The 18,408-nt window shown below is 38.8% G+C and overlaps 1 protein-coding gene across 1 annotated transcript in view; it reads left to right on the forward strand.

The window, feature by feature from the left end:
- Positions 1-18,408, forward strand: part of PDXK (pyridoxal kinase) — a 46,548-nt gene that overhangs the window by 21,452 nt on the left and 6,688 nt on the right. The window contains exons 2-8 of the mRNA XM_068685377.1: positions 723-777; positions 7,637-7,741; positions 10,592-10,675; positions 12,495-12,541; positions 14,285-14,370; positions 15,183-15,228; positions 17,907-18,018. Of these exons, the coding sequence (XP_068541478.1) occupies positions 723-777; positions 7,637-7,741; positions 10,592-10,675; positions 12,495-12,541; positions 14,285-14,370; positions 15,183-15,228; positions 17,907-18,018 (535 nt within the window). The remainder of the gene's footprint in view (positions 1-722; positions 778-7,636; positions 7,742-10,591; positions 10,676-12,494; positions 12,542-14,284; positions 14,371-15,182; positions 15,229-17,906; positions 18,019-18,408) is intronic.

Below are 18,408 nucleotides of genomic sequence, written 5' to 3' on the forward strand. Positions count from 1 at the left end.
TCTCTTTTTGGGCAACAGGAATGTGTTTGTTGATTGCACTAGCAAATTGTTTCTTTCAATATTTGGTTTGCTGGTAATGCAAGGTAGCAGATGGGTTTGGAGCATGCTTTAGGCTTTTTTTTTTTTTTTTTTTAATTTTGTCCTTTTAGAAGGTCTTTCCCTTTGATTGCCTAATTTTCCCCCAATTAATTCTCTCTGATTTCTTTCTATTCTCTTAGCGCCGAGCTGTAAAGAACCTACTTGTGAAATCCAAGTATTGCTCATCACATTGATCCCTTTTAGGATTCTTCTGTCCTTTTTTTAGAAAGATTGGCTTTCTGAAATACTAACAGCATCCTGCCTCTATATTTTGCATTCATTTATTACCTTGAAATTCAGACTGCTTTCCTTGCCAAGAAAAACTAGCCAAGGCTTTCTTCATGGCTTCTGTCATTGCTGCTGGGACAACCTCTCCATCCTTGTCCCCAGATGAACTCTTGCCTGAGGATTCAGGGCTCTGTTTTTCTGATGTTGTTGCCAATGTCACTTTTTCCATTCTGTGCTAAAGTACTGCATTGTTTGTTTATGTTGCATGTATGTTGACCCAGCTTTCACTGTGAAACAGCACTAAAAATTTTTAAAAGTGCTCTGAAAAATAAGAATGCTGTCTTACGTTTTGTGATTCCAGTACAATATTGACAAAGCTGTATTAGTAAAAGAAATATTGCTGTGTTTTGTTACAGGTTTTGGGATTTGAAGTTGACACTGTGAACTCAGTCCAGTTTTCAAACCACACAGGTAAAATATTTACATGTACCTTAAAGACACCACCGCACCATCACTCAGCTGTACTCAACGTGTGGCTCAGTTTATCATGACAGTAGAAAGGAGTTCTCTTTCACTCCCATTTTCAGGATATCAGACATAAATGTAATTTTCAGGTCTTTCAGAAGTCTGTGGATTTGGGATTAGAGCATTATATGACATGGAAATGGCCTGTTCTGCTACTTCAGAGTGTGAGTTTCTTTTATTAGGCAGTAATATAATTAGCTCAGACAATGAGATAACACAACTACGGCCAGCTGAGCAGCCAGTTCTGTGAAAAGGGAAGTCTTCAGTACTGCATTCTGTACCTTATGGCCCTATGATGCTCATAATCACATTACCAACCACAAACATCAGTGTAATAACAAACTAAACAAAACATTCCCACTTTTTGTGTCCATCCAGAAGGTGAGCAATTATCCTAAAATGGCATTTTGGAGGGAGGGATGAGGTGTTCATACATTTGGGTGTATTTTTGCTTGAGTCCTAAGCCTGAACATCAACAAAATATGATGTACTCGCATCATACTTTTAGACTTTTTAATGTGCACAATGGTAGAAGACTTTATTTTTCAAAACAAAGATTAAATTTCTTTATTTTAAAAAACCTTTAACCCATAAAGGAGCTCCGAGTGCCTTGCTGTTTTTAAATCAATGGAGACACATCTACTGTAATGGTGGTGACAGACTGAGGGGAAATGTACTCTAGGTAAAATCAAGGGACAAATCTCGACTTCAGTGACTTAGAAAAGAGCAAAGGGGTTTCTGACAAAAAAAAAAAAAGGCACATACTTAGATAATATCCTAGTCTCTCAGAGGTACAACTATTAATCAGCTGCTAAATTTTGGAACAGAGAGCAGATAGGAAGCCTCTGCTGTCTTTTAGCATGTTCACCTCCAGGCAGCTTTCAAAAGCTTATAAGATGTTCCTATCATGGAAGGAATTTCATATCAGCAGGGTTTCACCCTGGAAAGAGAAAGCAAATACTTCAAAGGTAGGTAGAAAGCCATCTCTTCTTGTTGAGGAAAGTCATGAAAGAAGTAATAATTAAACAAAGACTTAGGGGTTCTTTCCTGGCTCAGGCAAAAAGCTATTTATTCTGCTTGCAACCTTTGGCACAGTACAAAGGTTTGCTCATGCTTTAAGAGATGTTTTGATCGACCTATTTCGTTAATGTATTTAGTTCTGGAGTTTGAGATTTTGATATTTCGTTTTCTTTTGTTTCATTTTCGATAGCTGGGTAAAGCTGTTGTAATCGTCCAGGAATTGAGCAATTTTTTCACCTGAAGTAATAACTAAAAACTGAAAATGGATTAGCACCTGTCATTTGTTGGCCCTCAGTTTTAAGAATAAAACAATTTCATAGGGCATTAAAAGAGCTTAATAGAGTTTATATTGGACCAAAACCTGAATGTGTCTGAAGTTACATTACCAATAGAATGACCAGACAATGAAGATTGTAGAAGGAACAAGAAATTAGCAATTTATTTATTTATTTTTAAGAAGGCACAAATGAACATCCCAAAACTAAAAATGTCTCTGAGATCGCAAGCCTTTCAAATATTTGGAACTTTTAATTTGTCTTCTGGTATTTAGGGGTCATGTTATCAGTTTGTTTTTTTTTTTTCTTTAGTCTTGATTGTCTTAGTAAATGTAGTTAAAAAAAAAAAACACAAAGACTGGTGCACAATCTGTTGACTTTGGGCAGCAAAGTTTTCAAAAGAATATCAAAATACAGTAAGTCCTTGGCACTTGTCAAGAGTAAATAAAAGAAGGTTCTATTTACAAGCTTTGGTTATTTGGATGAATAAAGAAGGAATGGAAAAGAAAGGAAGGGGACGTATTCCCTTTTATGACAGGTATAGTTTTCTAATGCTTGTTTCTCCATGAAATCTCTTCCACCCTTTCTGAAGTTGTAGATTCTGAGCCCAGTTTTGCAAATCCAGAGGGCTTTGCACCTTCCCCCTGGTAGAGGAACATCCAGTGGTGTCCTCACAGAGACTTTTGTCCAGCCTGAACATTTATTTATGCATGCCTGCACGCAAGTCGATGTACGTGCAGCCTGTGCTGCTTCTGGGACTAGTGTACAGGATGTGACTTGTGTCTGGAGCAGTGCCACAACACACAGGGATCATGTGCTGGATGAACTGGGGAGAAAACCTGGTGATTTACTTAGGAGAACAGCATCTTATGAGAAACTTTGCTGTGGTCATGATTGAAGCTGAAGAGTAAACTTGTGCTTCAAAGTCTAGCTGGGAACATGGTTTCCAAAAGAGTGCAACATGCCAGGGGGGGCAAAGGTAGCAAAGTGTGTGACGTGGTGTTTGGACATGGCCTTCTTTCTCTCCTCGTCTCCATCTTTAAACTTGATCCTGTCAGTGAAAGATAAAACACAGGGAGAATTCATGACTAACAGGCCTTCTTCAGTGAATCATTTTAGCTCTTTTTTTTTTGGCCCTGTTTTTAAATGATTAAGATACCTCAGGGCTATTTCTGCTGACTTCTGCTCAGAAAATTCAGCCTTCTTTAGTCTCTGATAACCCTGAAATTCGGAAAATGTGTTTTAAATCAGCTCCCCTGGGAGAACAGTTTGTCATATTGCTTGGCGAGGAACTTTTACGCTATGATTAGAGTGACTCACCCTTGAATGGCGTCGTGCTTCTTGTACAAATAAAAAAAAAAAAAGCTGTCATGCAACCTACAGAGAGTTTGGGCTTTTTATTCTCTTACTGTTTTGTTTGCAAAAGCATCTCGTTGCCTAATATGCAAAAATAAAAATCTAGGTTGTCTTTTTCTTGACTGCATCGTTGTTTATTTTGGGAGGTGCATCTTTTAATTCTTATGTGATTTGTATTTTTGTTAATGATAAGCATGTAACATGCTTACTTAGCCATCTAAATCTTACCTTTGAAGTTGTTCCAGAACAAATAGCCTGTTCCCACCCCCCCCTTTTTTTTAAAGCAAAATACTTTTGTCTTTCACTTAGTGGGAGTGTAGTGCGTGGTCGGATTGATTGGTAGGTCTGATACGTGAGAAATTATATCTTGTTGATGTGATTCTTCACAGTCTGCCACCCATATGCACTCATTCACGCCTGTGATGTGTGGGACAAAAAGAAAAACATCCCCACTTTTGCCTAACGGTGGTAATATTTTACTCCCACACTGGCCAGCTGTAAATAATGCCCTAGTTCTGCCCAGGGGGGAATTAGGTTCTCTGTGTCTGGTTCTGTTGAAGCCCTCTTGGTAGCTGAAGATTTAAGTAATGTTTTTAGACCAGTTTATCTGCAGAGTTTGCACGTGAATTTCGTGGCACAGGTGAAAGCAGATTGCTTGCCCACCACGTGCCTTAAACGCTACATCTTCCTTCCTTTTCTCATGTGAAATACTTGGTTATTGAAGCCCCTGGGAACAGATCTGCAGGGAGCACCACAGGAGAGCTCAAACCTCAGAGCAGAATGCTTCGCGTTGGAGAACAAAGACATCGTACACGCCTTGCTGTGCTTAACTGGTTTTATTTGGTTTGGTTTGGTTTTTCTTCTGGTATGCCTGGGAGTTTTAGTCTGTTCTTTTTCTCATTGTTTTTGAAAGTAATTAAGAAGCTTATAAATACATTCCAAAGGAAAAAAAAAAAGTAGCATTGGAGGAAGGTTAGAAAGAAAAGTATGTAAATGTATCTTGAGTGTAGTGCGAGCTGTTTCTCGTATTTATTCTTTTAGATACAGGTGAAGTAAGACATCTGCTTGGAGACTAATGAATAAGTTTATCATTTTAGAGGGATGAGGGGCAGGAAGCATCATGTCTTACATGTTTTTCATTCCCTCGGTTGCTTAAAAACAAGTATATAAAATTTACCTGCAATAAAAGGCTATAATACAGGTAAGTAGAAGGGGTATACAGATGTTTAATGGTTTATGTTCAACTATGTGTTTACAATTTTTATTAATCCAGAAAACTAATGCAGTCAGCTCAAGCCAGATGCAGTGTTGCCAAGTGCAGTTTTGGAGAGCTGTGTCGTGACTGGCAGCCTTCTCTCTGCTCTCTTATCCTGGCACCGAGTAGAATTATTTAGTGGTTTTGTGACTGAAGGAAGTAGGACCCATCGTTCATCCTTTGTGGAAGGTACAAGCCAAAATCTGACCTTAACATCCCAGATAAAAGATTAATAGATTGATCCAGCTGCTCAACCTAACCACCTGCGTAGTTTCCAAATGGGGTGCAGTTGTTTTGCCAAGTACTAGCTTGAAACTCATCCTAAAGTTTTCTTGGCTGTGGTTTTTGTGCTCAGGTAGCCAGATACTGTGAGACCTTGAACTTTTGTATTAAGTGCCACTCTGCTTCTGCTACAGACAGGGGTTACAGCACGTGGACAGATAAACAGAAGATTTACAATTTTCTCTTGCTGTTTGCCAAACATGCATATTTTAGGGGTGCAGGCATAGGGATAACTTTTCTAGGAAGCAGATTTTCCTTAAGGTCTTTGCAATTCTGGGCCTTCAGATGTGCTCATCACTAGCCAAGCCCTCACGTCCTGCCAAGAAGGACAGTGATTCCTCATTGTCATCCTTACTTCCAACCAATCTGATGGTTTTCCCTAAAGCCACTGGGCTTCAAGATGTTGAAGCTTGCAGCTGGCATTCCCTGCTAAGTCTCTTTGGGTTCAGGGCAATGCAGTGTATTTTCGACCTTACAGTATCTGTCTGGGTTTTTGCTGGACCTTACCCAGACCTTTCCCCTTTCAGAGCAGTCCCTCTCCCTCTTTTTGGGACCCCAAGGTGTCCATTCTTCCATCACTGAAAGCGTTTTTAATCATGAGCAGCTGGCATTTTCTTCTGCCCCTCTGCAGAAGCTGCTTTTTGGCTCTAAATTCTTCCAGGAGAGTACGGTCAGGGTCATTGACCTTACCAGGGTCATGGGGTTTTGCCCTTATTCATCATGTTATATGAAGATTCCCCCGGGGAAAGGGCTTAGAGTGGTTTCCACATCACTGTCAGTGTCGATTTTTGTTTCTCTCTTCTCAAACATATCTCAGCTCCCAGCAAAATCCCAGTTCCCCGCAGATCCAGTGAAGGCATTGCCTTTTTTCTTCTGTCTGAGGAGCTGGGGCTTCCCCGAGTTCTCCTGTAGGGCTTTTTTTCCTCCAGCTGTTGTGTGATTGCATTTTAGGTCATATTGCACTTGTTACCAGATAGTGAAAAAGGACCTTCAGGTACGCCTGGAAGCCCTTGCTCGAGCTGGCTGACCTTGATTCTGGGTGCAAACTGCTCTCCCCTCATATGCCCACTGAGTTTCCATGTCTGTGGAAACAAGCTCAGCTTTGCTGATGAATTACGGGCACACTGGAGCACAAAGGACTGTGTCATGTCCCTGCGTGGACTGGATTTTGAGTGCTAAGAGAAATTTAGATTCAGCAAAGAGGAGAGGGCAGATAATTTCTCCCTGAAGCCGTGATGTGGCAGTACAAACGGTTGCCTAAATAAGCCAAGTGCTTGAATCATCTGCAGTCAAGGGTTCCTCGTGTACTTGGAGCTCTCTCCCTTTCTTCACAAAGACTTTTTTTAAAAAACATTTGCTAAGGAGAGAATCCGCGTGGCTGATGTGAGTCAGTCCCTTCACCAGCTGGCAGAGCGTCGTGTTTTAGGGACTAGGGCTTTGTGAGACGAGGAGAGCAAAATGATCCATCTGCTCACCCTGCTGTGGGTGTGTTTGCATTTGTAAGAAGCAAAACTGAAAAATGTGTTTATCCTAGGCTCTAGGCACCTTTTGGCAGTTCCTCTAATGACACAGTTTAGAGTGATAATCAAAGCCAAGAGTTTTTGTCACAGAATTTTCTAACTCCAAGAGCAGGAATTAAAACGAAATACCATTGTCTACTCACATGGTGGTGTGGAAGAAGATACTAATGTAATGTTTCACTTTTTGTAATCCAACTTAATAGAAAGATGGGATTTTAAAAAACAACAACAACAAAAACTGAATTTATGAACGTTGGAAGAGTTAAATTTTGGGTGCCTCATCTAACGTCTTGGAGGAAATGCCATTGCTTTATATATATATATATGCACATATATATATAAAAGGGAGCGGTGGCTGCCATCTAGATGGGCAGGCTTTGATGACCAGGTGAAAGATGCATTTACATTTTTCAATAAATGTTTAGCATCTGACAGTGAAATGTATTTATTTATTAATTGACAATTTGGCTGCCTTGGAGCTTGGTCAATTGTTTGCTGAAGGCATTTTGGTTTCTCCCTGTAACTTTGCCTTCCATCCACTTCTCAGCCAAAAATACTTGCTTATAATTCCTACAGATCCCTCAAGGACAAGAATGTATGGATATTATTTGTCCATTTTTTAGTGCCTTTCTGATACTTGTTTGCCTCTTCCAGCAGTCTCAGCATTAAAATCATCCTATTTTTGGAAGGCACTCTGTCAGATGAAATTGTACATTTAGAGAACTTCTCATGATGATATTCTGCTGTGGTTGCTCTATTAGGTATATGCAGTTGCCAGTGAAAGCCGTGTCAGGTATGAAAGTGCTGCATACCTGTGTTCAGATAGACCCCACAAGCCCGTACCTACAAGCCTGTTTTCTTCTGAGTGAAACCTGGGCTCTGCATAGTGCAGTTTATGGCCGATAATTAAATGTGGCATCCTGCTGTCATTTTTTTTTCCGTATAATAATAATACAAAATAACAAAAATAGATTTTACTCTTTTACTAGAAAGTTAGAAATGCCTTCTGATGCCTATGATGTTCCTCCACATTTGATCTCTGTGATCCTAATTAGAAAACCTAGCCCTTGAAAAATGATCTGGCTTTTCTTTTGCAGGTTATGCACACTGGAAGGGTCAGGTGTTAAATTCAGATGAACTTCATGAACTGTATGAAGGACTTAAGCTGAACAAGGTCAACCAGTATGATTATGTACTCACAGGTATGAAGAGTTTCTTTCTTTCGAGTTCACGTGAAAAGTAAAATGAGCGTAGAGATAAATAAACCATATCCCTCCTTATCCCAAACCACACAATTGCATGTTTCCTCCTTAGATTCCTCCTGTGATTTCAATTGTATATTATAGACCTAACTGCTCATGTTATTTAGTTGGAAACAGTGTTCTCCAGCCAGAAGGTTGTAACTGGGTGCGTAAATTGATCCTCTGGTATAGTTTACAGACGTATACAGGCCAGTCTTGTACAGGCTTATTTAATGTTTTGGGAGTGACTACAGAAAAAAAGGGTGAGGAATGTCAGAGTATTTAAAATCCCTCTGAAGGGTTTAATCCTTCCTCCTAAATTTGCATTAGTAGCACTCTGGTATAACAGAATGACTTGTACGCAGTTGTCTGCCCTTGTTTTTTCTACTTGGTCTTCATGGGATTGTGCTTTGGATACAGAGCAAAGCATAAGGAGGGGTGGATTTTGTTTTTCTCTCTATCACATATTTTTGATTTGCGCTTGTTGCTACATAGCTCCTTTTACCTTCTCCAAGTGAATACAGTTTTGGAGGACACAATGACTTTATGCACTACTAAGGGAAAAGTGTTGTAAATATAGGCAAAGAAAGCTTCTTGTAGAATGTTGTATAGAATGGGGAGATTATATCAGCAGTTTCTAATACAGGCTGCTTCTCATCCAATTTCTGCCTCTTTGATGTAGATCAATTATTGGGTTTCACCTCAGTGAGAGCTATGCGTCCGGTTTAGATTACAGTATCTTTTTTTTTTTTAATGGCAGTGAACTGTCACTTTTTAAAGGTAAACAGAAATAAATTGCCACATTTAATTAATTTCACAGTTTCCACATGTAGGAAAGCAATCTCCTTATACAAAAGGAAAACTGGAGAGTTTAACTGTATGGATTATAACCCCAAAGCAGTCATTCTGGCTTGAAGGGTATGGCATGACTGAAAGGTTATTTTCCCTTCTGTTTCAGGGAATCTTTCCAAAGTAAAGGAGACTAAATAAGAAAAGAGCTAAGGTTAAGAAATTAATTTCAGCATAAATGTGTTCTTTGTAATTGCAAACTAAAAGAACATCCTTTGTTTCCTTGAAAGATGTCACTCAGAGGACATTTCCAGGAAAAGCTCACTGTATTGTAGGAGTTTTCAGGAGATGTTACTATACAGCGTTGGTAAATAATGTTTGAATATTATTTTTGCTGAAATGTTCCTTCGTTATTTTACTTCCAACTCTTAGAAGGGTCCCCAGCTCCTTTCCTGTTAGCGTCTTAAACTGCCAAAACAGATGTAAGAGATTAAAAACAACAGAAATTCATATCTTTTGAAAATGTTGAAGACAAAAAAATATTTAAATGCCTTATAAAATAGGACTTTTGGGTATAGATGTATAGATGGGTCAGTGTTTTGTTCCAGTTTGTTTAAAACGCTTGTTCAGTGTAGCCAGTATAGACAAAGTATAGACACAGAGAAGTGTAGACAAAGAGAAGGAATGGGTGGAAATGACATTCAGTTCTTATGATCTAATAAAACCCTCTCTATTTTTGCGTTGAGTTACGGCTGAACTTGAAAATCATCATTCTTCATTCAGGGCCAAAAGACGTATTTTTCTCTTCAAACCGGAACAGTTATTCACCATGTTGCACAGCCATACTTTGCTACCTCCAGTGACCTGGATATGATTAATCAAACACTTAAATTAATTTGTCAGCAGTTAGGATTTGACTGTAATTGCATGTCTAATTACTGTAGGTATCTTGGCTGAAATGGAAATGGTTACCTTTAGGGTGATTATATAAAATGACACTTCATTAACTTTTGTGACTGTCAGTTACTTGTAGGTCTTTAAGTATTTGTTTCACTTAGAGTAGAGCATTCAGGGTGCCAGATAAACTCCAGTTCTTTAATGCTTTTGAAATACCTCCATCAATAATGTTACTCATACTATGGCTTTATAGGTTTTTAAGCCAGTCTACTGTGACAGGTCATTGAAAACAAAAATCTTTGCTTTTCTTTTTTCAATGATAATCAGCATTTAATGGAAATAAGACAAAGCATTTTGCCCCAGAATCTTGGAATCTTTTTCCATTTGTCCTCAACATGTAAGAATTGAACAATTTTAAGACTAAAAAGAAGTCTCCAAAATGTATTTTTAAATATATTAGTAGAATGGGCACTGCTGAAGGTTTGAAGAAGCTACCTAGCTAGATTAAATGAACTAGAGTAAATGAAAATGAGTTTGTTAATTAATGTGTTATAAATGAAATTAACATGTAAAATAAATACAATAAGTAAATATATAAATGAATAAAAAAAAACAGATAAATGTTAAAGAAATTGATAATTAAATGAGAATGTTGTAGAGCTAACATTGTATTTAGGGCCTTGAGATGTAAATAAATAAATAAATAAACAAATGTCTAGCTTATCTCACAACTAAGCCTAAGATTAGGGATTTTATTAGTATATTGGCCATTGCTCTGAAATGTTTGAGACTAATTTTCCTTGCATTAATGCGTTGGAAACACAGCCTCACTGTTTTGTATGTATGTTCAAACATTTTGAAGTTGTATAAGCACTTCATGTATAATGTACTTAGCAAATGGATTTCTAAAGTTGTGTTTATAGTGGAGACTGCCTTGACTTTTCTTCCACTTATTATTCCTGAATAAAATACTAAAATGCCTTTCTTTTCATATGCATTGATCCAAATGCGTATGAGAATGCAAATGAGAAGTATGCAACATTTCTATGCTAAATAAGTAAACAAATAAATACACCAGTAAAACATTATTGAAAATTAACTTTAAAAGTGTCTTTTTTCACAAAGGTTATACAAGGGACACATCATTTCTTGCAATGGTGGTGGATATTGTCCAGGAGTTGAAGCAACAGAATTCAAACCTAGTGTATGGTAAGGATGCGAATTGTAATTCTTTCTGCTTCATTGTTGTATATGCCCATCATTTTCATGCTTTAGGATGAAAGCATTCTGATGCTACCCAGCATTTCACAATCATTTTGTGCTCAGATCTGCTTGGGACCAGCTGAGACTCCAGTGAAGTTTCATTTCAACATTGCTTAAGTGTTGAGGGAGTTGGATTTTATCTTTCTGATATTACGCCTGTATGCCATCCAAAGGAGAGTGTGTGTTAAGAAGTGATTGTATCAAAGGAAGTCTTGTACAAACAGCAGCAGCCAGCTGGGATTTTAATTTCGAGGCATAGGCTGGAAGTGCTGATAGCTGAAGCCTCTTCTTGATTTCCAAGTCAGTCAAAAGTGGGATAGACTCCCATCCAGCCTTGCCATGTTTTCTTTTTCATCCCAGAAGAACAGTCGCAATGTGTAAGTGTAGTAATTCAAAGACATTTTTAATTCTGGTTACTCGTGCTAAAATTACCCAGGAATGCTCAGAGCAAAGATTCCCCTCTTTTCATTTCGGACTCTCTGAGAGTTTCAGGACTTTTGAGTACAATCGGCGTAGGCTTGAATTGAGCAAGAGTTTAGAGTAACGTAGCAAAGTCAGTGGGGATTTACTGGGATAAAGAGCTGCGAATCAGAGTTGGCGCTTGGCATCTTCAGTTCAATAAACCCTGTGGGCAGGAATCTAGAATGGTTCACAGGATTTACAAGGTGCAATGCCGCATAGTGTGATAGTGGACTTAGAATTAATAAAGCACAGTTCTCATCTTGAAAAATATAGCAGAGATATCACCATGAGCTTGATTTTTATAGCTTTTTAGCCCATAGTAAAGCTGTTACATTGGCAGGTTCTCCACAGTCCTGTACTAGCAAGTGAAAACTAAAAACTGTATTGGAGTATGAACAGAAAGAAATATCTAACTGTATAGAACGGGAAGGAAGTGGTCAGATAATGGGAACACAACTAAGCTTCTAAGATCCAGTATGTTTAATAAACAGATCATACTGTAAAGAAAATACTTTTAAAAAGGTAAAACAAATGTCTCTTGTTGCTCATAGAAACTTCCTTAAGTATCAATTGGACATTGATTTGATATGTTGGGATTTGTATTTCTTTTTTATCTTGCTGAAAGCTCTTGTAACACAGTGAACAGTATTCTTTTTGAAGTAGAAGCCAAGGTTGTTTCTGTTCTTGCTTTGAAACTGAGGGCACTTAGAATACATTGTTAATATTGCAGATGATTCAGAACCTGTTAATACTACATCAAGGATAAGTTTATGTACTTTGGCCTGGATGTTCTTCTTGTTTCATTTTAATACACGTACTTTTTATGTGTACAACACAACATTTTGCATGTATATTTTTACACTAAAGTAAAAATAGGACTATTTTCACAAATATTAGCTTCTTCCATGTTTCTTTCCCACCATAGTAGTATTACTACACCAGAGTTTTGGGCTGGGGAGTGAAGGTGAGGGCTCTGTGCATTTTCCATAACAGAAGCCTCTTCTGTCCCAGTGATCAGACCCTCTCATTGTCATTGCTTCCAGATGTAACAACATGGAAGCAGGTAGCAGAGGGTGACTACAACCCTCTGATACCTGTTTAAGTTTTCTTTTACACCTGCCTTACTCTTTCAGCCACCAATTAAGAAGTTTTGGATAAGTATGCTGCAAGAACTGTGTGAGTGTATGAGCTATCAAGGGACAATGCTGTAACATAGCTGCTACTGTTACTTAAAGCTTTTACCCCCACCAATGTCTGTTTGACTGCCCCCCGTCTCTAAAGCTAGATTTGTTCTCTGTTACAGTATGTGATCCAGTGATGGGTGACAAGTGGAATGGAGAAGGCTCCATGGTTAGTACTTATTTGTTTAGATTCTTTGTATAGTGATCTTTTTGTTATATGAATGTGTAAACATAATTTATTAATTTTTAAACACAAAGACTAAGCTACTTTACGTCGGTGTGGCTTTGGATCCCAGCATCAACTAAATTTGTTCCTGTTTATCATTAGTTTATCATCTGGGGAGCATAATGGTTGTATACCTCGAGGATTTATTTTTAACTCTCCGCTGAGAGAACAGGTAGAATACGGACCCTGTCCACAGGAAAATATTCCCCTCTTCCCCTTCATTTCTGACTGGAGTTCTCTCATTTTCTGTCAAGATAGCGGTTTTGGCAGGTAGCCTTGCTCACATTGTCAGCGATCACAGAAATTGACCTACCGCTTGAACCTAAATGAAGATGACTTATTTCATGTGAGATCCAGCAGCTGTTAGGCATTGGGCTGTGGTAGTGACAGAAAGGTCGTGTGTGCCAGTTCCAGACTGCGTACTGACAAAGAGACATTCATTTTTAATCAACACTAGCAGATAGTTGCAGTGAAAGTGCAATGTGAGAAGAGATCAGCAGTAATGATATTTTATATTTTCTTCTGCCTAAGCTAGTCATGCACTATGAATTCCTCTTTGTCCTTGTACCTTTTACAGTTTACCTGCTCATAAAAAATCACGTGGCATAGCAGTTAGGAATAAATTTGCCATTGCTTTTGTGGTCTTATTCTTTCATTTTATGATTATTGCAATATTTATTGTCCTTAGCTTTTTCTAACAAGGCAGAGATCTAGTAGCTGTAGAGTCACCTTGCAAAGCCTTGGCTCTGGGGAGAAGTCATAGCTATGGATCTTCCCGTGTCTTTTGGGTGGAAGACAAGATAGGTGGAAGAAGAGGAGAAAATTTAACATGCAACCCACCAGCTCATTTCTGCCATAAAAAGTAATAAAATTATTATTTAAAATGGTTTGATTTAGATGTGATCTAGTCTTGAACTTCTGTCTGAAGGCAGAGTCCCCGTAACATCATCACATCACCATAAAAACGTGAATGAGCTGCGTAGCAATATGATGTGTCTTCTAGTAGAACCTAATGGTCAACACCATGATAAGGTTTTATCTGCGACTGATAAAACTGGAATGGGAGATAGTAACACTTGGGAATATGGATAAATAACACCCTGCCCGACACAGCTTATGAGCCTAACAGAGAAATTAAAACATAGGTGAAAAGAAGGATTAATCCTGGTTTAGAAAATGGGGTGCTGATGAAGAGTATCACCCCAGAAATATTGCACTAAAAAGGAGGAGACAAATAATACATTACATGAATGTTACTTTTTCCTCAAGTCCCACAAGTGTGACACAATCACTGTGGGTACACACCGGTGCAGCAAAGGACCTTTTTTCCATTGGTACAACAACAAAGTAGTTTAGTTTGGAGGTGAGGACACAAAAAAGAGTTCGTTGTGGTTGGACACTTTATTTCCTCATGCTGCTCTGTCATCTTGGTAAGAGGGAACCCAAAAGCTCTTCATCTAGACACCACTTCTTTAAATGATACCACTTTAGGCCTGCTTAGCGATGCTTCCCATCACAGTCAGTGACAAAAGAGCTGTTGGCAGCACTGTCACCAGCTGGAGGATGCACAGCCATTTTAATTCCTGCTGATATCAGTACACTGGTAGCTTTAGGTTTACTGGAGAGTGTTACTCCCACATCCAATATGGCTGCTGATAACATTCGATACCATCTTTTCTTCCATAGTATGTGCCCAAGGACCTCCTCCCAGTCTACAGGGACAAAGTTGTACCTGTTGCTGATATAATTACTCCTAACCAGTTCGAGGCTGAGTAAGTACTTAATTTCCTTTTATAACAAAATAAACACAGGGATAAAAACAGGGCAGACTGATAGCTGTTCTTTCATTTGTCTCAGTACAGTGCCGTATGTATGTATATGTTGGGTTTTGTTTTTAGCTGTTGTTTTAAAGTAGTGCTCAGCAAACCTCCTGTTGTTCAATACTGAAAGCAGAAAAAAAAAAAAGGGAGTTACTTGAGGAACAGAATTCTCTTTTTTTTTCTAGTCTCTCATTTTCAGGAGTATTTCTTACTGTTTCTAGAGATCTGTATCTAGGGCAGATTGAAAAAATACCTCATTTCCTTCTCCCATTCTTACCCATTTGTGAAAAAGTTCATGTTGTATGTCAGAATGTCAAATCTGGAATAATTTGACTCAAAAGCCCCAAAATTATATTTAGAAATCCCACCATGGCGATATCTCCTAGGAGTTGAAATCTGAATGCCTCATGCTGACCCTGTCTACATAGGTGTGACTCTTTTTAGTCAGGAGATAATCTGTTATGATGTGTTACAGACTCTCCCCCTAAAGGGAGGGAGCAACTACATGGGAGATAGAGAGAAGACACTTGTGAGGCAACTTTTAGGGTATAGGAAATGGGTTAGGACTGATACAAGCCTGCCTCAGAAGCACTGTGTATCTGTGCACATAACTTTTAAAAGTGGTCTGGTACAGCAGAATCTGTAACCACCAGATTGTTTAAGCCTCTATTGTGCAGTCCAAGCTTTCATCCTTTCAAAGAGTAAACAAAGCTGCTGTAGCCTGGAGTACATGTGCTCTTTCAAGATTTGTGTTTCATTTTCAGGTTACTTACTGGCAGGAAGATTCACACAGAAAAAGACGCTTTAGAGGTAAGTAGGTAAGGGATAGATTGTGTAAGATCTCATTCTGTAATTCTACCTGCAATGTTTGTTTGTCTTTAACCTTGAAATTGCTTTAGCCTCTATCCTTGCTATCCATCTGTCATTAAAGCTTGTGCTCTCAGTGTGTGAAGCACTTTGTGTTCTTCTGTCAGACTTCTGAAGAAACTTCCTGAAAGAACTACAAAGAAAGGCACTGCAGAGGTAACGAGCAGATCTCTCTGAGTTTGTTTTCCTGCAGTGAAAAGGCAAGCAGCAGCACACCTGACGAATAACTGCACTGTCAGTAGTGTGGAAATTCAGTGGTTGGGGTGAAAAACCCCAAGTGACCCAGGGCATTAGAAACCTGCAGAAGTCGCTCCCTCTGCTGTCCACATCCTAGTCATGCAGCAGCAGTGCTGAGTGTTTCAGCTATTTCTTACTCCCATCGAGACAGTTTGCAAGGAATAGCGCTTACTAGGAAACTTAGATGGATTGGCTGAATACACTCTGAATCTCTTCCTGACAGTGTTTGCTGGTGTTTCGTTTCTTTTTCTTAAACTGACTCAAAGGCTATGAGACCTGGGTTGCGAAAGTAGTGCATAGATGAGAAACTGGATTGGGAGTGATGGCCTTCAGGTCCTTCCTGGTGAAAGGTGGACACATCCAGAGTGCTGACAGCTGCCGTCATCATCCTACCAGGATGATAGATGGTCTGCAAGTTTACTGCATGGAGGTGTAAGGGATTCACCCTTTTATGCAAACTGAAGAAATGTAAAAAGCTGCAGGGCTTGGCGATGAAGGACAATATAGAAATATGATTTTATTGGTTTCTTAAAAAGAATTGAGCTCTTTGTTTTGCTGACTAGCCAAGTGCTTTCATAAAGGACTGATGTTGTTTCTTCCAGCTTGATTTTGAACTTCAAAGAATACAAAATCTTTAAACAAACAGCAGCTGCAGTGGCACCCTGGAGAGTAGCTGGGCTCTGTCAGCCCTGGTGTTTATTGTTTTTTTTTTTTCTCCAGCAATATCATGCAACGTCAGTAGATTACCAACTCTTCACAGCAGAAAACAGTTCCAAAGATCTGAGCTCTTTTAATTCCTCATTTCCACCCCAGTTTTACATTACTCCACTGTGCTGGGAGAGGGGGATAAAGTTGTTAGTTCATACTAACAACTGCTACCTGTAACTGGGTTCTTCTATTCTTGTCCTTGCCAGTGGGACCACAGTCTGGAAAACAACACTGTTACCTGAGCACCTCTTAGTTTTAGGTTTGCAAATTACAGCTGCTTGAGTTGGATGTTATAAACAATTTTACATGTTAGTTATCTGCCAGTCTCTCCATCTCCTGTGTGCTAGCTCTTCTTTATGATGTTTTTTTCTTAAAAATCCCCTGTAAGGAGATGGAATTGTACTTAGGAATGGAAACATTTTAAAACAATTGCTTGCAGGATATTCTGTCTTAATATGACTGTCTCTTCAGCTGCATATCATATGTAGGTCTGTCCTTCCAAGTAATAATCCATGCTGGAATTTGTCCCTTTTGGAGGTGGTAGGGCTTCTGCCATCTATTTCCATGGTGATAAGCTTTCACTGATTTCTTCTGCAAAACTAGTGATGACAATAAAGTCTTCTAACATCTAGCTAAATATGACCTACTTTTGGTGTAGAAGGGGCTGAGTCCTACAACTAGAAATATCAGTGACTAGGTCCTTGTTGAACTGTGGATGAGAAGTGAAACTGAGTTTAATGTTACTTCAAATTATGATTCTGTCAGCATATGCTGGTGGACTTGCTGCTTCTTTAAGACCCAACCAACGTTTGTGCAAAGAGATCTGACAGCTGAAGAAACTTAGAGGCTTAGACAAGAAAAAAAGTAATAGAGAATTAAAAAACAGCAGATACAAGTCCTTATCATTCAGCTGTTCATGAGTCATAGCAAGCCTGAGAGGATTTTTAGTTAAACTCTTCCGGGAGAATTAATATTTTATCAGTGTTTTATGCTAAACTCATTACTGAAGACATTCTTTCTTCTGTGAAATCAAAATCACTTTTGTAGCAACCAGTTGTGATGTCAGAAGTAAGCCATTGATGGTTTTAAGTGATGAACATGTGGGGAGGAAATACATCTGCAAAGACACATGACGGTGTACATTTTGGGTTTGAAACAACGAGAAACAAAGATGAAGACAGACGCACTTGTGCCTTTGATTTAGCTCTTTAACTCTTTGTTTTTAGTAACTGTTAAAGTCTTAGCTAAAAAAATAAATCATGGCTTGGATTTATTGTATTTCTAGTAAGCGTTTAAAGATGCCAGCTTGAGTACATGTATCTCTGTATTTGTTCTCTTCTTTTGATGCTACTTTTGATACATGAAAACATGATGCAGACAAAAATTTTGGTCAGATCTGAAACAGTGTGTTCTTTTCAGAGGAGCATCCAAAGAGAATACAAACAGATTCCTGGATATTTTAACAAGTGTGTGCATTTAAATTTGACTGTTTTGATTCCTCTATTTCAAACTACCCCCCCTAATTCAAGTGAGTTCTCTGAGTAGAAACTGTTCTTTCTCTTTACAAAAGATACCAAATAAGGTGATTGAGAAAAATCCTTAAGTACTCTGAATGGTGCAAAGTTTAATCAACACACACTGCAGTCACTGATTCCTTCCTTTTTGCACATGGGAAGGTAATGGACATGCTCCATGCCATGGGACCAGAGACTGTGGTGATCACAAGCTCAGATCTGCAGGCACCTCTAGGAAATGACTACCTTATTGCCCTGGGAAGCCACAGAAAAAGTAAGTTGCAAACTGCTTCATTAAAATATATATATTTTTAACCAAGTTCTCTGCTTTATGAAGAAGTGGTTTCATCAGATCCATTTCCAGTGCATTGAAAGAGCTTAATTTCCTAAGTGAACTTCTTCTTCTACAGTAATATCAGAGAGCAGTGAGAATGGGACTGCTCCGTGAGGGAAGGCAGGCTGGGAGCTGAGGGTATCCACAGCATATCTGAATAAGGTGAGAAGAATGGGGTGGTGATGGCAAGACAGGTCCCATTGACAGTCCAGTGATCACTGAAGAGAGATGAGACAGGTCAGGTCAGAGATTAATCTATGAAAACTAATAGGTAAGTCAAGACAGCAGGGCTGGATGCAGATACACCTACAACCTAGCTCAGGAGAGGAT

Source organism: Anas acuta, chromosome 1, assembly GCF_963932015.1.
Source record: "Anas acuta chromosome 1, bAnaAcu1.1, whole genome shotgun sequence".
NCBI lineage: Eukaryota > Metazoa > Chordata > Aves > Anseriformes > Anatidae > Anas > Anas acuta.